Below are 21,161 nucleotides of genomic sequence, written 5' to 3' on the forward strand. Positions count from 1 at the left end.
ATGCAAAGACGTTAAAAAAACTAGACTCTGTTTCCCCGCCCCCATTGCATTTCAGTTCTGGGATTAAGCTTGTGTTGTTTCTTTCTAAGTGCTGTGTAAATATTTCACCTGCAGTTTGACATCAGTTCCAAGTTTATATACAGTACGTCACAGGCACTTTTCTTGACATTAGACTTTACAATGATTTACACTACAGCCCTTTTTCATTGGAATAAGAAAGTAAACCACACCCAATTTCTTGCAAAGTCAATAGTTTTATTAGACATTTAAAAAAAGACACAGAAAAAAGTTAGCTGACAACTGGAGTAATCGCAGCCTACAGGAAAGAGGGGGAAGGAAAGTCATAGGATTAATTTCTGAATCAACTTAGAGTATTTTTCAAATTCTACATTTGTTTACTCAGCCTTATGTCATTCCAAACCTCTATGACTACTTTTTTGCAGAACACAATTATAACTTTAGCAGAATGTCCAGGCTGCTCTTCTCTACAGAGCGCAGGAAGTCACATGTAGGAGAAGAAAAAACAAAAACAAGACCCACAAATCTGTGGCCAGTTTTTGTAATTTGCAGGTCTTTGTTTCTCCTTCAGGCGACTTCCCGGCCTCCATACAATAAAAGTAAAGAATGAAAGTCAAATTTTGGTCTGTCTTTTTTCTGTCTCTCTTTGTCTAAGTCTTCTGAACCCATTCAATATTCTGTCTGTCTTCCTTTCTGTTTGTCTTAGTCAAATTTTGATCTTGGCAGTCTTTGATCCAAGAAGAACCGTTTCATATTTCCACAAATTCCATAGATCCACAAATATAAATTGTGCAAATAAATATTATAATATTTACTTAAATTCACGGACAATTATTACTCCATACTAGTCACTATTGTTGTATGTAAAACAGTGCTGCAAGCATTCTTCAAAACTCCTTTTGTGCTCAAGAAGATTGTCAGATTAGTAAAAAACGAAGCCTGATGGTACCTCTTCTGGATCATACAACTCATTATCAAAGTTTTGAGAGTAGGTTATGTCCTCCTTCACGTCAGTAGGCACCAGCGTCTCTTTTTCAGTAGCCTCTTCCCTTGCTGCGTGCATCCTTCTGCAAATAAAATCACATTGGGGTAGTATGAAATCCAAGTATGTGGCTGAGAAGAGATGCATGTATGATATTAAAAGTGTGAACCTCCTCCTGAGGATGACGGCGGCCAGCAGAGCTCCGCCGAAGAGAAAGCTGAGCGAGAGCGCGAGGCCAGTGGAGCTGGAGTTAGTGTTCTGACAGAGATCCCCGCTGTAGCCCTCCTCACACTCACACACCGGCTCTCCCTTCACGCTCACACACTTCCCGTGACTCCCGCATCGCTCCTCGCACGACAGACCGCCCAGATCCTGCTCCACACCCTCGTCGTCTCGAGACGGAGACTGTCCCACAGCAGAGTCCAGAGAGAAAGGTCCAGATTTGGATTTGAGACCTGGTTTGGTTTTCACGAGGTCACCTGTCAACAAGCAGGAGATCATTTAGGCAAGACAGTCTGGTTTGTGTGAGTTTTGAACATTAATACCAGGTTAAAGATCATTCATGTTAAAATGCGGTACTACAAGATGACAAAAATGCCCACTAAAATATAATGTGCCCCTATTATGCTTATTCAAATATTCTCTCTCATGTAGTGTTACACAGCCTTCTGTGAATGTAAACGGTCTGTAAAGTTGAAAGTGCACAATAAATAAAGTTATTATCGTCATGCGATTCCGGTCTATCTTCAGTGACCTGCATATGTAACGGTGACACATTGGCATAATGGCGGCCTATGGTCTTAATTGGCTGCCTGTGACCTACGTCTACTTTGATCCTCAAACTGAAGCTGGTTTGTGTACATGTTGAGAAGACTCTAGTCATTTTAACCACTGCTTTTGCAAAGGATGAAGATGTGAAGAGTCAAATTCTCTTTCCACAGCTGTACAATAGCAGTATAATCTTTTGACGATTGATTCTGAAATCTCTGTATGGTCTAAATGAGATTTACAAAACGCTTATCCATTAAAGATGGGACAGTACCCACTTTATTTGGACCAACTTGCTCCTCAGAATCACAACTTGGAAGTATGAAATACTATTGATGCATGTATCGATGTACTTTCTACCGGGTGTTCAATAGTTTTATATTGTGCAAGTTTCCGGCTAACGGGAATTATTTCCTCCTGAACTACTTCTGCTAATCAGCTGTGGGCCTCGATTACATAAGACTGTCTATTAATGCAGATTGTCTGTCGTTCTCACTACTTTGATGCATATTAAAGTCTTGCTCCATCCTTTCTTTACTCAGTGATTCGCATTCGTTCTCAGCTAACTGATGTACTACTGTTAATACAGTTCCCGTATGTGCACCGCAGTAAATGATTAATATCAGTAATATCTTATTTGAAAGCAATTAGATGACGATATATATATATATATATATATATGATGTCGTTTAGAATAACTAATCACTCACAGTCCTCATCCGATCGGTCCTGGCAGTCTGGGACCTGGTCGCAGAACTTGGACACAGGGACACACTTGAGGCCGTCCCGGCAGGCTTTACTGCCAACAGGGCACTTGAGGTTGGAAAGACATTGAGTCTTGTTCACAGAAAGGAAGTCCTGCGCACAGCGACACGAGCGTCCACCGGGATAGGGCAGGCACAGGTGACTGCAGCCCCCATTGCTCTCAGAGCACACATTGGTTCCTGGTGGGTTGAAAAGACAAAACCAGAGGTCACATGACTGACTTTAGGGAGGGTTACCACTCATACGGTACTGTAGTGTTCAGACTGAAACACTGGCGGACTTACTGAAAATAAAGGTAAAATAAATATGCATTTATTTATCTTGTTTATAAATAATAAATTAAAAGATAGAGATGAAACTAAATAAATTAAAATAATAAAAGAAAATAAAGACAAAGTTATACAAAAATCTAAATGTATAGATAGTGTTCATAAATAAGGAAAAAATAGGAAAATAAGGAAAAATAAATCTAATATAAATAAAAATAATTTAAAGACAGTAAAAAAACAAATATAAAAGATAAAAATGATGAAAATAAGGAAAAATAAATCTAATATAAATAAAAATAATTTAAAGACAGTAAAAAAACAAATATAAAAGATAAAAATGATAAAATGATACTAGAGGTTTAATAAAAAATAAATCCACCTTTGTCAGATTAAGATTTTTTTTAAACTATTTGTCAATGCACTCAATTTGGCCTTGCATTTCCAGTGTGGGGAATAAACCATAGTGATAAAGTACTAAGCACAGTGTGTTCTGTTGTATAGTGTGCATTTTGGCAAAATGTGTTGGCTTATTAAGGCATTTCAAGTATACAGAAAATGCAGCTCTTCCTATTATTGTACATGGTATGTAAATGTATACTGCTTACACGTCATTCTGAACAGAGTGAGTGTGCACTTCGGTACTTCAGTGAGAACTCTAGATGTGTCTATTGTGTGGTGAAGCTCCCTGAACACACGCGACACACCCCTCTCACACACAGACCGGAGAATACCTTTCTGACTGGACCTGCTGAAAGCCTTCAACTCTAGAACGCTCGTCTTCACCTCAAACCACATCTGCTTGGGCTGGAAGCCATCGCTGTACCACACTCGAGTTGTACCTGTTTCAAGAAGCACAAACTTTGACAGCTGGCCTTTGCATTAATGCACTGTTAAACAAAAAATCAAAATGTTAATGCACATGAAATGTGTTAGAATAATGCAATGTCTTAATTTCCTGAAATACATTTGTTTTGAAAGCTTTTTGAAACAAATACTGATATTTATAAGAGTTTGATTTATCAACATATGGAATTTGACTACCGTCCTAGAGTTACAAAGAGTTATAAATGAATTAATTGTAGTTTATGAAGTAAAATTCATAGAGAAAGAGTTATAAACTCTACAAGTTTTATTTGAGACTTGGTTACAGAAGCCTTGAAGTGCTGTATTTTAATAAATATATTTTATATTAAAGATCTATCTTTTGTATATTTTAGGAGTAAAGACAGGAAGTTAATGGCTTCATGCCATCTAGTGGCACCGACACAGAAGTGCATACTCTGGAAACTGGATTTCTGGAAGTCTTGAATTGTTACCGTTCTCCAGGGTGATCCAGAAGTTGATGTTCTCGATACGGGCAAAAGAGATCATGAAGGCAGGTCCGGTGCTGTACTGCTTATAACCGGAGCCGTCTATATTAATAGAGCTAATCAGTTCACTGCCTGGAAAACAAAATCAGCTGCCATTATTGATTGCTTTGGAAAAGCCACAGCACAAAGTAAGCCATTCAATTCTTGTTCAAACAAACATTTGTTTTCTACTTGTGGAAAGTGACTTTATTTAGAAGTGCGCAAGCAGATTGTATCCTAAACTGTAGCTTCAGCCTAAATTAAGATGGAGCTAGCTAATGTTGGTTTGTAGTCATAACTTTTCTTTGTTGTTTTGGGAAATACAAGTTTGTTTAGTAGTTGTAATTACAATAATTGTATTTCCTAAATTAAAATATATTAATACTCAAGTTTAACAAAAACTTTTATAAATTATTATTAAAATTAAATTATATATAAATGTTATTATTAATTTAAATGATATATATATATATATATATATATATATATATATATATATATATATATATATATATATATATATATATATATATATATATATATATATATATATATATATATACACACACATAATACAATTTATAATAAAATGTGTGTGTATTACATTTAATATATATATATATATATATATATATATATATATTAAGGTATAGTTTATGTATAATGTATATATATATAAATAAAAATAAATATTACACAGTATTTACAGAAATCCTGATTTTTAGGTGAGACCTTCATGAAGGATAAATTCTTCTCACTGAAGATAAATAAAATAAGTTTATATAACTTGGTCAGTAGTTATATAAAATAAAATTGTTATAACTTGGACACACGTTTCATTTGAGACTTGCCCATAAAAGATATGTCTCTGTACCCTATTTGTGGAAAGGGAAACGCACCAATATCTGCCCAATACAGTGATGTTCCCTTCTCAGAAAACGCGAGTGAAGCGGGCATCTTGGCTTTGCTCCACAGCAGCGTGCGGTTCCTCCCGTCCATGTGAGCGCAGTGGACCTGAGGCATGGGCTCGGGCCCCCCCCGCCCCACTGCGGTGAAGCACAGCCGGCCTGAGGGAGGGTGCAGGGCGATGGAGATGGTTCCCTCCAGCTCCGCCTGCAGCACCAGGGCGGTGAACTTCCCTCCAGGGGACGTGACGTACAGCTGCGGGCTCTTGACGCTGCTCCAGTACAGGTTACGGGTGACCCAGTCCACAGCCAGAGCGGTCACCAGGTCCCCTTTGAGCTGCAGCACGGGGCCGATCGGTGTGAAGCCAGAGCTGCCGAGTTTGAGCTGAGCCACTGAGCCCTGTCCCGCGTCAGCTAGGGAGATCGTGCGGTCTCTGAGGAGCAGGTCGAAGTCTGAAGCCTCCTTCACGCCAGGGAGAGTCAGGTTACGGTGCTCGGGCCAGGTCTTCAGCCCAACCTCTCCTTGAAGGCTCCTGGTGAAGATCTGAGCAGAAGAGGAGAGGTCAGGGAATTAAGGGCTCAATATTCCTCAAAGGAGCACTGAAGGTTCAGTAATAAAAAAATAAAAACCTATGGCAAAAAGCCTCATTCCATATATTTATTACATTTATATAACGTTTTATATTTATGAATGTATATTTTATACATTAACGTATATTAGAATTAAATTATAATTCTATCCTAATGCATCAAATATAGTATAATACATATTTGAATTCTAATAGGATTTGAATTCTAATAGGATATAATTTCATATATTCTAAATTAGTTATTTAATTCTAAATTAATTATAATTGTTTAGAATCAAATAATTGTTTAGAATCAAATTATAATAAATATTTAAAACTAGTTATTTAATTCTAAATTAATTATAATTGTTTAGAATCAAATAATTGTTTAGAATCAAATTATAATAAATATTTAAAACTATCTATTTATTATTATAGCTATTTGGCTGTTGGTTAACACTGCACAATTCATCGGTTCATCAATTTGTTAATTTGACAATGCACATTAAACTAAAGGCAAATTTTGATTTCATGTTGACTTAAAAACCTAATTACAGAATACGCTATAATTTAGTTGGTTATCAGGTTGGTCCACCACAACCTGTCCTGGCGACAAACTATTGTGTCTCACAAGCCATTCAGTCGTTCTCAAGCGGAGTACCTGTGTGATCATGGTAGGTGACAGTAGCATAAGAAAAGAGGAGGAAGAATCGACAAGTGGGGCGCAAGTGACTCCGTCCACGGCCAACAGAAGTCCTGCCGGGCAGCGACACACCGCTTTGAGCGCCGCAGCCAGCAAGCACATGTGGGAGCACTTCAGCTTCTTACAGGGGTTGGACACGTTGGGCTGCAAGAGAGGGTGGACAACCTACACCAAGACAGACAGAGGAGACACTCATCAGTAATGCAACGATATATTGATATGCAAGACAACTATACATACTGTAGACGTGTAATATCATCATTCTCACTTTGAGGCCGAAAGGCTGTCCGGGTCTCTTGAGAAAAACTTTGCGGTTCTTGCCAGTCAGTTTATTGGCACCTTGAATGGATCTTCTACGAGTGTCAGACCAGTAGACCATGTCATTAAACACCGCCACAGAGAAAGGACTGGGCATCTCAGACAGCTGTAGCAACTGCAAAAAAAAAAAAAAAAAGAGATGAACAATTGTTTTTTTCACTTTACAAGCGTGTAATGTTGCTGTTTGTGCATGAAAAAGGTCTTAAAGCACTAAGTCCCTCAAGCACGAGTTATTCTCTATATCAAGTGTCACTGTTTCTGAACTCCCTGAAACATCCCAGTTCCTGGAAGAAAACTCAAGACTACAATGAACACCACAATATTCCTCATTTAAATAATTCCCGCCCAAGGCATAAAGGGACGAGGCCTGGTTGAGGTAGTGTGTTGAAACTAGCGGTTATGTAAGAGGCGGGACATTTCCCAAACATGCTCGAACAATCACAACACACTAGACCAGCCAACCAATCAGAGCACACTGTCTCTGTTCAGTGTTACTGACAGACTGGAAAGTGAGGTGCTGCAACAATGGAGAATGTGAAAAATAAGGTGTTTTTAACATTCAAGCATGAAAACCTATTCTAGTAGAGCTGAAAAACAGTGTGCCATCATATTTTACCTGCCCATTTGCGGCAGAGTAAACATGTTACACTTCAAATTACCCTTATGTTTTCTCCATCCAATGTCGCTGAGCCTATACATCCGAGCTTCTCGTCAGTCCAATATAGTCGGTCCGTCAAAACGTCCAGCGTCACACTGACAGGCCAGCTGAGACCGCGGCTGATCACCACCCTCCTGTCCGAGCCGTCCATGCTAGAGCGTTCGATCTGTGCGGGACCTCCGATCTCAGACCAGAACATTATCCTAAAAGCAACGGCCGGAGACATTATGCATCCATACAGATGAACAATCATGTAATAGCGCCAACTTGTGGAGGCACTTCTCACCCTTTCTGCGGCAGCAGCGCAAGCGAGCGGGGCTGCTCCAAATCCTTATCCAGAATTACAATGTAGTTTTGGGGCTTTACAATGCTGCTGGTCAATCTCACAGCTAGAATCTGCCCAGCAACACCATCCACCCAGTAAAGGTTCCTTCCCATCCAGTCAATAGCAATGGAGTCTGACTTCACACCTGAACATGTAAAAAAAATAATCAAAATCTTGCAAGTTGAAAATCTTGGACCTAAAATACTTAAGGTATTTCTTCAGAAATTATGCATTTATCATCTGAAACATGGTGCGACTTATATTCCAAAGCGACTCGTGTAACGCAACTACTGCCAAGGCCACAAAACACACATTGAGCTAATTGAGACGTACGTGAGCCAGTATTTTAATTTATGAACGCCAAATTATGAATGCCAAAATATAATTTGTATGAATTATACTTCTATTTTTCATTCCTGTTCTGAATAACATTCAATTGAAAGGATTTATGGTGGAATGAGGGACTAAGATACATGAATATAATGTTTGTAAAACATGGTGTTATGTACTGCCATTTCACATTTCTGAATGTAATAAAATGTGACCTACACCGAAGGATGCAAAAGGTAATTTTTCAATAATTGAACAGTTTGATGTTGGCTAATTACATGCATTTAAACGCATGCCTTTTTTATTCCAAAGGTATTCTGATTTTACATTGTGACCAAGTGTGCCACACATCCTGAAAAGGGAAGCCAACACATTGATCGCCCCCTGGTGCCTGGCTGCAGTAAAGGTCATGAACCCCACCCTCTCCATGTAATCGAATGGGACGCAAGCCAAAAAAAAAAAAAAAAAAAAAAATCCAATTACACTTCAAATTATTTTCTTCTAAAGAGGTGTCATTTTAGGAAGTTCTTATGCAGACTTATGTCCAAGTGTTCGTTTTACCAATGAGTTCGGTTTTAGTTATTTGATGCTATAAAATGGGTTGTAACGTCATGATTGAATCAGAATCAAACGCAAGCACTGCTGTCAATGACCATTTCAGGGATATTTTGGCTTCATTTCCTACAGTGGAAGGAAGATGCGCAGTCCATCTTTTTTTAATCTGTCCTTGATGCTCATTGGTCAATAGTACCTTTTATTTACTATGGTCGCTTTACCCAACAGATCTGTGTGTCAATTCACAACATCCTTAGAAAACACTTGTCGTCGTGCCCTTCAATGGCCTTCAACAGTGACCATTCACAATATAGTAGCACGGCATCTCGGAGCTTATTAAATATTAAAAATATTTTTTACCTTTGACGATAGTTCTAATGTTGTCCTTTTCCCCATGGAAGGCATATTTGATGCTCTCTTCCTCCAGACTGACCCAGTAAACTCTATGCTCTCTCAGGTCATAGTCCAGAGAGAAGACGGGCTTCCGTCCTGGTGTGATGAGAGCTTGAATATTGGAGCTTCGCAGACCCAACTTTAACAGCTCATACTGTTCAGAGACCAAAAGACTGGGCTCCTCTGCACAAACACAAGATTCACATATAATATTAAATGGAGTTAATACTATTAATAGAGTAGAACACTAAGAAAATAAACTATTGGATCTCAATATGGTACAAGCACATTTCTGCTATTTTCCAGTTGTGGAAATACACATGCAAATATTTCAATTATATTTTTGCCCCACATTAGCATTTTTTTGTGGCCCATTTCAGCTGAGGAGCCGCACACAGAAGGTGAACTGTGGTTGTTCGCTTTACAAACGAATGGATTGATACCTGCCGTCTTGCAGCTGCGACCATCTGGCTCCAGTATAAATTCAGGTTGGCATCGACACAGGTAGGAGCCTAGCGTGTTGACGCAGTTATGAGCACAGGCAGCGGGCAGAATCTCTTTACATTCATCTACGTCATTGCAGGTTAAACCGTCAGACTGAAGCCTGAAGCCAGTCTTACAGCCACATCTCTGGAAACAAGAGAATATTTGAACATACAGCTGATTGCATTTATATTCTCGCTCAAAATGGGTTTACATTTTAAGTTGTTTTAATCATGATTGAAACATTAGGGACCAGATTTACAAACAGTTTGCTTCAGTGCAAATCCACTTCTGGTTTAAAACTGACATGCCGTCTGACAGCCAGCTCTCTGTGCACGTGCTTCGGATGCGTGCGCTCAGAAAGCCACACAGCTTATCAGAATTTTAAACTAATATGGGTTTATAGCGCATGCAGATAAACTTTCATGAAGAACTGCAATGTACCGTGATAGAGAATCAAATCCAAACCAATGTGAGCGGTACAGGCTTCGCCCTTTTCTGAAAAGCGGGGCAAGAGCACCAGCTCATTTGCATTTAAAGATGCATGCGCAAAAGTAGCACGTTTTTCCTTCCACTCAAAAATGGGCATTTAAAACATGGTCTAATAAATTATCTGAGGTATTTTGAGCTGAAACTTAAGAGACATATTATGCCCATTTTTAAATGTCTGAAGACCTAATACATGGATCCAATATACTGTTACACATGCAGCTTATTTACTAACGGTTCACGGTCACTTGATACATAACGACAATGTTTAAGAGAATATTCACTAAGCTGGGAATTGACATTTCTGTTTTTGACCGTTTTAGGCACAAACACGAGGGTCAAAGTTCACTTTGCTACCGTATTCTCCGTACACGCGCACAGAAAGCCGCTTGGAGAATAGTAGGCCTGGGCGATAAAACGATAACGATAATTATCGCGATATAATTTCTCGATAAAACGATATCAAGAGGTCGATAAATGTTCGATAATGTTTATGCGCCAAAAGCGGAACGAAACTCATTTGAACCGCGCGCACCTCACGGACCGTTTATCCGCTCGGCTCAAAATCCAAACGGCAGCGCAGCGCGAGCTCACTAGACTAGAGCAGACGCGTTTACTCTGATCGTCTCGCTCACGAGATCCAGTGAGAGAAGCGCTTGAGTTCAGCGAAGAACACAAATGTTTAAAGGCAGATGAAACACCGCTGACAAACAGGAGAAACACTGCGCGCAACGATACAGTCAGAATGTGAATTGATACTGAATCCATTTAGCCTACCATGGATTTACTGTAAGGTTAGCCTAGTAATATTAACTGCACCATGAAATGTGGCATATACATATTGAATTGTATAATATTAATGTAGACAATGTATTAAATGACTAATGGAATATAATTATAGTATTTAATAATGTATTTAACTGTTAGGCTACTGTTTTTCATACAAATACCATAGAAACCATAAAGTTACATTTTGCCATGATAGTGAGGTGCTATAGGTTAGGCTTTACCTGGTTTTATCTGTGGTTATCATGATCTAAATGCATGATACTGGATGACCAATGGTTAATTTTAATAAAACTCAAACAGTCAGAATATTACATTTTACCAAATTAAACAGATGTTACTGTTTTTGTTAATGAACAGTAGTATTAGCTTGAGTTAGGATGCAGATTTACTGTCAACTCACTGTCAAATAGGGATGCAACGATTACAGATTTTGTAAGTACGATTATTGTCTGAGAAATAATCACGATTTAACGATTATCACGATTATTATGCATCACTTAATTTCACAACACTACTAATGTATAATATCACATGAACACTCAACACTAGATTTTAATGTGTTATTTATTGCTGCCACAACACAGTACAAAATTAGAAAATGACAAACAATAATCAATCTCTGACTTTGGAATTAAAGAGAAGTGCTTTGTAAACATCCAGCATTTTTCTTTTAAAAATAACAAATTAAGTCAAAGGCTGCAGGGCACTTTGATTGAAATAGATCACAAAATTATTAAGTGTTTAGTTTGTTCTAAATTTATTTTCAACCCGAGGTAGAAAACTTGAAAACCTGAAAACAATATCTTGTTGGTATTTGACATAAAAACATAAATAATACTATAAAGGGATAATAAATCCCAATGAAAATAAGAATAAACAAAGTATTTGGCTCTATTGAATTAAATGCAAGCTAAATATTAGGCCTATGTATTTCTTTTAAAAGAAAACAAATATAGTCCAAATGTTATCCACCAATATTATTGTACTTATTTTAATACTCTTTTTTAATTATTAAACCAAATTTCACATGTGCCTTTAGGAAATCATCTATTATAATCTCATTATTTTGGTTTGTTTGTTTGAAGTTTGAGTACAAATTATAGAAAGAAACTGAGAACATCTCTCATGCAGTGTTATTAATAACTGAAATGCAGTTAATTGGTAGTCCTAGAAGTCTACACGGCCCTGATCTTATGTTAGTGTTTTACACCGGGCATATTACAACTACAAAGCCTGACATTTACTCAACACAGACAGGAGAAAGCAATAGGATATTAAGTTAAATGTTCACTGACTGAAACTCTTGAGAGCACGTCACATTCTGTTTTCCACAGACTTGCGTAACCAAAACATTCCGCTGTTTTTTTTTTTTTTTTTTTTTTTTACGTTGCACTGGAAGCTGAAAGTTGCACGCCGCATTCTCCTTTTTCCAAAGCGCTATAGGGCGGTTGCGCTCCGGAGGCGTCTGTCGTTGCTCTGTTGATTCTTGTCACTTGACCCACGGTGCGCTTGCGGCATTATGAAAAGTTGAGATGTTTTTATCTCGATGCAGCGCGGACGCGCTTGGAAAAAACGAGCGCGTCGACTCCATTATGAGCGCGGACACCGCGTGCGCCTACATTTGAAATGAACTTGAGCGCGCAAAAGACGCGATCTGTGAACAGGCCCTTAAGGCGTTTTTTCGGTGGAAATAGAGCGTCGCTGCTTAGTCCCTCAGTGGTTGACGAGCACGACACTTTAAGCTGGTGCACCGCTGGTGTAACTTTGTTTTCGTTTTGTGTTAGGTGCAAAAGTTCCGTTCCGTGCCGTCCGCGGTGTAGCATAGTCTTTACGATTAATTAACCGTGACGTTTTAAAGCGCGGTTAATTGTGAAATCCGGTAATCGCTGCATCCCTACTGTCAAATATGCATTTCGAGACAAAACATGTAATTTGAATATTGCAGCCTGCACTGCAAACTGCTGAAGAAATATTTTTCTATTCAGATATTAATTTTGTTAAGGAAAAATGACAAATATTTGAATGTTCTACCTCAGATTTGTGAAATGTTCACTTGTTTGGCAAGTGTTTGTCATGATATGTTCTGGCAATAAAGAGTTAAAACCACAATTAACGCTCTGGTTTATACAACTTTCAAGTTTAAAGGCAGATTTTTGCTCCTAAGTGAAAGAAATAAAGATTTGACATTTATCGTGATAATTATCGATATCGACTGATATAAAAAAAATATCGTGATAATTTTTTTGGGCCATATCGCCCAGCCCTAGAGAATAGCATCTCTTCAAGGGCTTAATGCGGTTTTAATGACCCTTTTATTAGAGCACATCCTGCAGTTTAGCAACAGTAGCTTGCATTCTACGACCATCACTGACCTAGCTGATTTCAGGGAGGAATGAAAGTGCACTGCTGTGAAGGAAAAAGCACTAAAATCACACCGCTCTAGTTTCTTGCTGTTATTGCGGTAGGGTTGCAGTCGTTGCAACATCTCCGCTCTCCACAAATACGTTGCATATGTATCGTCTTTTTCAGACACCGGCTAGAACTACCAGACGGTTAATGTAGTGAAGCAATTTTAGCTGCCATCAAAAAAAAAAAGTTAAATCACGAGTTGTCTCTTATCTGATCAGACTTTATAGAGACCACCAATCAAACTATATAAAGCTCTTATCGGTTGATCACGATCAGCACCCAATCAATCGGATCACCCTTAGTTCTTTAAATTGTGCATTGTCATTAGATCACCTGCAGAACTTTACACTCCCATCAGCGGATTGTGGTCTCACACTGATTTGATTTTAGTAAATCTGGCCCTAGGTATTATAAAACTATATATAAAAAAAATTAAAGAAAGGCTTGACCGCTCCATGTGGAGTGCTGAAGCAGTAGTGTTGGCATGATGGGCTGCTGGGACTGGAGCAGTTGTTCTTCAGACAGCCCACACCCTCATCAGAACCATCTGCACAGTCAGAGGCCCCGTTGCACACCAGATCTGGGTCCACACACTCCTCACTTCCACACCGGAACAAGTGTGTCGGGCATTTCACTTGACCACCTACAAAACAAGCAAATGTTTACAATTTAGTATTATTGAAAGCATTCTGTTGTGGAGTTTAGAATTGATCAGACATGCACTCACAGCCAGATTCATCACTCTCGTCCTTGCAGTCCTTCACGCCGTCACACTTCCACATCTTCGCAATGCATTGAGTTTTAGATGCACAGGACCACTGGAACTCTCCACACTTCAGCAGAGTCACCTTGCAGTTCTAAACCGAGAGAGAGAGCCGGTCTGATTGTATGGCACAGATTGATAACTTTGATTATCTCCTTCCTACTCTGACAAATGTGCAAGTTGACGTGTACACACTTAAACTAGTAAAGGTACCAGACAAAAATTGCAAAAACAAATGTTTCAAAAGGTTCCCAAAAAACTCTGTTCAACAAAAGGGTTTTATCTGCCCTAAACTTACACCACTGGCTACTCAAACCAACAGAGCAATGTTGAAAACACAAAAAAAAAAGAAAAAAAAAGCAAACCACAAAATAAAACGGCTACAAAAACACCAAACAAACCACTAACAAAAAACTACAACCACCACAAACACAATAAAAAAGCACACCACAAAATGCAAAAACCAGCACAAACAAAAAATCACAACACCACAAGTACAGACATACAACAATAACACCAAACAAAAACTACCAAAGAACAACCAACCACACAAACTCCAAAGACACAACAAAGAAACATAGGTAATGTTTGTGGTGTGTTTGCACTTGTACTATATGCAACCGCATTAGGTTTCGCTAGAACAAGACTATCTATACACTCTTAATTAACAGCAAAACACTGTCTCAGTGCGGCTCCTCACCCTCTCATCAGACCCATCACTGCAGTCCTGGTCTCCATCACAGAGCCACTCTTTCAGCAGACACTCGTGAGTGTGAGGGCAGCGCTGCTCCACAGGACAGTGAGGCGGCTGAGCACAGCTCTTCTCATCCGAGTGATCACGACAGTCAGCGAACCCGTCACAGCGGAGGGACAGAGCCACACACTGACCGTTACTGCACTGGAAACGGTCACTTGAACACGGCTCCACCACTGCAGGACAAATAAAGCCCAAGTGTAAGGGAAACTGTCCAAACACAGGACAAAGTAAAAAAAAAAAAAAAAAAAAAAGCTAAAATGGTGTGTGTACAAGTTTATTTTATATTGTAAAACCTGAGATCACCTACATGGTGGGGACCAGCCAGCGGTCCCCATGAAGGAAATGGATTAATAAACAAACAAAATTATGTTTTTTTGAAAATGTAAAAACGCAGAGTTTTCTGTGATTGGTAGGTTTAGGGTAATCGGAATAACCATTTTATACTGTACAAACTTTGTTTCCCTATCTTTGTGGGGACTCTCCATAGAAAATAGTGCGTGTGTAACAGCGTTACACATTGTGGATGTGCTCGTGTTGTGCACGCCAGCTACAACCAGATATCATTACAATTCTTTTTTCTTTTTTTTTGAGCTAGCAAGTGTCAAGAAAATCATGAAGTCTCATGCCATTTAGATGAACTTGTGACCCGAAATGAAGGGACACAAGTTCTTTTAACTTCAGCAGAGACCCATAAGGGTTAAGGGCAAAGTTGTGATTGATTTTGGACAAGTTCTTGGGACTGAAGCTACAGTTACAGCCATTAACTCCCTAATATGAATACTTTGTGCCGTTGACCTACCACAGTTGGCTTCGTCCGTGCCATCCACACAGTCTTTCTCTCCATCACAGAGGAAGGATTCAGGAAGGCAGCGGGTGTTATTGTCACACTGGTGTCTGCACTCCTCTGAGAGCTTCATGCAGTTGATCTCATCTGATCGGTCCTGACACTGAGGTGTGCCGTCACATACAAGCTTCATGTCTATACACTTCCTGCCATGAGCGCACTGGAATTGGCCTGGAGGGTTGAATTATTGAAATATGTAAAAGACAGTAAAACTGCAGTAGAAATACAATTAATTGTCAATTTGGTCAAAGCGTACCTTTTTTACATTTACGCTCACAGTTCCTTTCATCAGATCCATCCTTGCAATCTTTCTCTCCATCACACACGTGGCTGTACAGGACACACTCTTTCCCATCCCTACAAGGCTTGGATCCCAGGGGACATTTCAGAGGCAATGAAGCACTTGCAACCACACCAGTGTCTGAAACAAAAAAAAAAATCAATATTTGCCCAATTTAAATGGTAACGTCACCCAAAACTGACAATTCTATCATCATACTCCTGTTGTTCCAGACACAAGACTTTCTACTGTGCAGATTTTCAATTAATAAATTTACTTTAATTTCGATCTGCTCCTCACACGAAGTTTAGTATGGCTTCCGAAGACTTCCAATAGCATATTTCTTTAATTTTATGGAAAAATAGGATTCAAGACATTGTTAAACATTGCTTTTTGTTTTCCACTAAAGAAAGAATTATTTGGGTTCTGACCGACATCTAAATAATTAAATAAATTCAGTAAATGATTACAGGTGTGAACTTACAACAGTTCTTCTCATCTGAACCGTCTCTACAGTCTGGTTTTCCATCACAGAGCTGCTGTTTAGTCAGGCACACCATCTTCTGGTCGCAACGTAAAGCACAGGTGGGACACTGTTGCTCATCCGACCCGTCAGCGCAGTGCGGGTAACCGTCACACACTAGGGTCCTCCTAACACACTGCTGTCTGTCCTTGCACAGAAACTGGTCTGATTGGAGTACAAAACCTTATCATCAAATGTACATGGACGATCATCCCATTTAAGAATAGAACAAATTCAACATGTTACCTGGATCTGGACATGAATGTATGCAAGACTGCTCATCTGCTCCACTCGGACAGTCTGTCTTCCCATCACATATTTGGGATTGTGTGATGCATTTCGAGGTTTCATGACAAAACACAGAAGGGCTAATGCAGACTGGCTGGGATGATATTTTAGAAGGGTCTGTGATGGACGGGCCAGTAACAGGAGCTAAGAAACAAATCAATGAGTACATTTAATATCTTAACCCAAATTAAATGCAAAATAAGTCGTTTTTAAACTGCTTGCTTAATTAAAATGCTTTATTAGTTCAGTTAAAACCATTACCACAGTTGTCTTCATCAGTGGCGTCTACACAGTCTTTCTCTCCATCACAGAGGAAGTTTTCTGGGATGCAGCGAGTTTTATTGTCACACTGGTGTTTGCAGTCGTGTGAGCGAGTGAAACAGTCCATTTCATCAGAGCGGTCCTGACACTGAGGTGTGCCGTCACACACCTGCTTTCTGTCGATACACATCCTCCCATGAGCGCACTGGAACTGATCTAGGAGGAAACGTTTGGTTTAAATGCCACTTACACATGTCTTGGCTACATAAAGCAGTTACGAATCAGCTTCATGCGTTTTACCTGCTTTACACTTATATTCACAGCCCCGTTCATCAGATCCATCCTTACAGTCCCTCTCTCCATCACACACATGACTGTACAGGACACACTCACGTCCATCCTCACAGGGTTTAGAGCCCAAACGACACTTTAATGGCCCCGAGGATGAGGTTTCAGCAGCCATGGTGGGACATCCCATCTCATCTGAACCGTCAATGCAGTGAGAGCGACCATCACACACCAGATTCCCATCAATACACTTCCTTCTGTCCTTGCATAGAAAGTCACCTAAAAGTAAAATGAAAATTGTGAGATTTTTTGTAATACAGCCATAGCTTGTGCAATTAAGATAGTATCCTTTGAGTACCTGAGTTCGGACATCTGTCAAAGCAGAATGTTTCATCATATCCATCAGGACAATCTCTCTTGCCATCACAGAGACTAGTGTGAGGGATGCACAGCGACCCATCACGACACAATACAGCAGGACTTTCACACTTCACCACCTTTGTGGGGTACCCTGCAGAAAAAAAAAGATGATATTGAATAGATGTAATTTAGCTGAACTAATCAATCTCAGTATCAGATACCCACCACAGTCAGATTCATCAGTGCCATCCACACAGTCTTTCTCTCCATCACACAGGAAGTTTTCTGGGACGCAGCGAGTTTTGTTGTCACAGCGATGGCTGCAGCTCTTGCTGCGTGTGAAGCAATCCCTCTCATCAGAAAAATCTTGACATTGTGGTTTGCCATCGCACACAAGCTTTGAGTCGATGCATTTCCTCCCATGGGCACACTGAAACTCCCCTGAGAAGCAACAAAACCACTAAGACAGAGTTTTTGAATAAGCAATATTTAAAACTGTCCTCTGTTTGAGTACCAAGGTGAAAGGTAACTTCTGTGCCACAACTGCCATAAAACAATTGATATTTAAAAAAAAAAAATATATAGCTGCAATCAACAATTAAAGGGCCAAGCACCCTAGAAGCAGAAAGAGGAGCTAAAATCAGGCTAACTGCAAAAATGAGAAAACATTTAGAGGCGATTTTAAGCAAAATGGAGGATGCCCATAAATACAATCACTTGTAATGTGACAATTGCTCATTACTTGACCAATAGGAGTCACTGACAACCAAATTGATCTGGTGTGGTCAGCCTCTGAGGCTGATGGCATACTGCCAAACTGCAACTGTTGCAGTTTGCCATCAAATTCATTGATGTGGTACACGGAAATAGTTCTCTCAACACAAAATTAATGACTTTTTGCCGACCTGGTCTGAAGATGATCTGACTTGATTTTGGTGAAAATCATACAAACGGTCTAGAAGTTTTTAAAAGTAGGTTATTAAAGAAAATCAAAAAGGTGGACAAAGATCAGCTGACTATGGGAAAATTTGCATCTACTGTATGTTCTCAGCATGGCCAAATGAATCTATTAAGACCATATTCATTACAATTATGCAAAATGAATCAAAAGCTTTTAGCATTTTTCCCCCACAAGGTGGCGCTGTCTCTATACTTGTTAAATACCTTCAGGACATGGTGGCAATGACACAGATTTGTAACAATGTGCCAATTCGTTTGTAAAAAATGTTAGTCTCAGTCATCACACCCACGGACTGTTGGCTGAACGTGAAGCATAAGGTACACAAAATGACATGTCCTTGGCCAATGAAAGCTGCGATGGAGTTCAGGCCTTCTGCGTCAATCTGAAGGTCTGGCTATGTGAGGCCGATACCCAAAATGGCTGATATGGGAACATTGTGCACCGTTCGACTTGCTGCACCAAATATAAAAAGACCGTTCAGAAGTTAGAAACAAAAATACATTTCTCATGTCTCCTGAACACTAGGCGGCACTGCACCAAAACTGTGCAGGTAATCCTTAGGTCATGAGTCTCAACACCAAGTTTGGTCTGAATACAATAAAGAGTTGGAGATGTAGCCTCGCATTCATTTTGGCATGCTCTTCATGGAGTCAGTTCATGCATTGTTCAAGAATTGCGTGACTAAATTGGTTTTCTATGATTTTCAGTCGACAGTCTTAAGATGATCTGGTTTGATTTTCATGAAAGTTCACAAAAAGTTTTTTTTTTTTGTGAATGACATCATAGGGTGCAATCTAATTTGGTTTCTAGCCCACAGTTCAAAAGTCATCAGCATAAATGCGAGTGCAACTTTGGACAGTTGGTGGTGCTAGAAGGATTGAGGTAGAGAGTCTAAATTTACTGTGGTTAATGTTTAAACTGTCCTCTGTGTGCCAAATTTCACAACTTTTTACAATACAGTTCTATGGACAGCCATAGACTTGAGGAAGAGGACGACTAGAAAGAAGAGGAAGAAGATTAAAAGCTACAACAGTAATATAAAGAAAAAAATACATATACAAATAAATTAACTATTTCTGTTACGTTATTTATGAAGTGTTGGAACAAAATAATCTTTGGTTTGACTACCTGTTTTACAATTAAAATCGCAGTCAGCTTCGTCCGATCCATCCTTACAGTCTCTCTCTCCATCACACACATGACTGTACAGGACACACTCAAGTCCATCCTTACAGGGTTTAGAGCCCACACGACACTTTAATGACGCTGTTGAGGTTTTAGCAGCCATGGTGGGACATCCCATCTCATCTGAACGGTCAATGCAGTGAGCACGACCATCACACACCAAATCTCTCTCCACACACTTACTCCTGTCGTTACACATAAAATCACCTGGCAGAAAAAGAGATCGTAAGTTATAAGACAGCAAGAACTTTTTCAAACAATACACATTATCAGTAAAACGAAGTAAATGTGTTCATTACTGCGATATGGGCAGTTGCGGAGGCACGGTCTCTCATCAGATCCATCAGGACAGTCTTTTCTCCCATCACACAGATATCGCTGCAGGATGCATAGTGACGTCCCCTGACAAGCCACATAAGGGCTTTTGCACGGTGATGGTGGGGTCGGCATGGCTGCAACCATTGGCGATTGTTAAAACAAATTATTTTTTAAAATTAGACTAGAATTATATTTAATATGCGTTACCATCCAAGTCAAAACTCTGACAATGTCTGATAGACCATTCCTTCATAGTTAAGTAATGTGACTCGCAACATAATTGAGACACTATGACTCAGAAACGCATTGATTTTTTTTTTGTTGCGTTTAATTTGTTGACACCAGTGGTGCAAAAATGACTCTAATCACTTGTCAGAGCCCACATGTAGGAGCAAATGTGTCATTTGTGATGTTTCTACAGCAGACTCACCACAGTCAGCTTCATCCGAGCCGTCCCAACAGTTCCTCATACCATTACAGATGAACACCTCTGGGATACAGCGGGTGTTCCCATCACAGCGCATGCTGCAGCTCTTGGTGGGTTTCCAGCAGCCTGCTTCATCAGAGTTATCTGGACACTGAGGAGTCCCATCACACACTTGCCGGAAGTCAATACACTTCTTTCCCTGAATGCACTGAAACATCCCTGTGAATGAATCAGCATACCAGAAAGATAAGCAAAGACAAAAAATAAACTAGGGTTGAGATTGTGAAATCATGGTAACATCTCACCAGGATTGCATTGAAGTTCACAATTTTCTTCATCAGATCCATCTTTACAGTCCATCTCTCCATCACACACATGACTGTACAGGACACACTCACGTCCATCCTTACAGGGTTTAGAGCCCACACGACACTTGAAGGGTGCTGTTGTTGTAGTTTTAGCTGCTATGGTGGGACATCCCATCTCATCAGAACCATCAAGGCAGTGAGAGCGACCATCACACACCAAATCTCCCTCAATACACTTCCTTCTGTCCTTACAAAGGAAGTCATCTGTATGAATAACATGGAAAACAGCACAATGTAAGAGAAGGAAGAAGAGGACGAGTACGAAGCAGAGGACGACGAGGAGAATGAGAAGGAGAATGAGAAGGAAGAGAACGAGGCAAAATGCGAAGAACAAGGAGAAAAACAAAGGATGAAACGAGGAAGCAGATGAGAAAAAAAGTGGAGGAGAAGGATAAGGAGGCAGAGGACAAGGAGAAGAACAAGGATGAGGAAAAGGAGGCAGAATTGGATGAGGAGAAAAG

At 39.7% G+C, this 21,161-nt stretch overlaps 1 protein-coding gene across 1 annotated transcript; it reads right to left on the reverse strand.

Annotated features, from left to right (window-relative positions):
• Positions 1-289: 289 nt before the first annotated feature.
• On the reverse strand, positions 290-20,767 carry si:dkey-88l16.3 (low-density lipoprotein receptor-related protein 2). Its single transcript, XM_056241732.1, has 28 exons — positions 20,638-20,767; positions 20,336-20,551; positions 19,887-20,039; positions 19,531-19,794; positions 17,667-17,882; positions 17,440-17,592; positions 17,094-17,360; positions 16,794-17,009; positions 16,491-16,676; positions 16,206-16,409; positions 15,698-15,862; positions 15,397-15,612; positions 14,541-14,770; positions 13,805-13,934; positions 13,527-13,720; positions 9,351-9,537; positions 8,875-9,090; positions 7,591-7,774; positions 7,306-7,507; positions 6,597-6,761; positions 6,287-6,493; positions 5,051-5,600; positions 4,119-4,244; positions 3,534-3,641; positions 2,479-2,712; positions 1,170-1,479; positions 968-1,085; positions 290-316 (listed from the first exon to the last, which is right to left on the reverse strand). Exons 1-28 carry the CDS (start codon positions 20,690-20,692, stop codon positions 290-292), a joined length of 5,499 nt encoding a protein of 1,832 aa, XP_056097707.1. The 5' UTR covers positions 20,693-20,767.
• Positions 20,768-21,161: the final 394 nt, after the last annotated feature.

Source organism: Rhinichthys klamathensis, unplaced genomic scaffold (assembly GCF_029890125.1).
Source record: "Rhinichthys klamathensis goyatoka isolate OS25496 unplaced genomic scaffold, OSU_Roscu_1.1 h1tg000665l_1, whole genome shotgun sequence".
Lineage (NCBI taxonomy): Eukaryota > Metazoa > Chordata > Actinopteri > Cypriniformes > Leuciscidae > Rhinichthys > Rhinichthys klamathensis.

Coding starts and splice junctions, on each gene's coding strand:
- si:dkey-88l16.3 (XM_056241732.1), bottom strand. CDS start 20,692: ATGGACTGTAAAGATGGATCTGATGAAGAAAATTGTGAACTTCAATGC. Junction 9,091..9,350: donor TCGCAGCTGCAAGACGGCAG/GTATCAATCCAT, acceptor GTGTTTGTGCAG/AGGAGCCCAGTCTTTTGGTC. Junction 6,762..7,305: donor TGGATGGAGAAAACATAAGG/GTAATTTGAAGT, acceptor TTTTTTTTGCAG/TTGCTACAGCTGTCTGAGAT.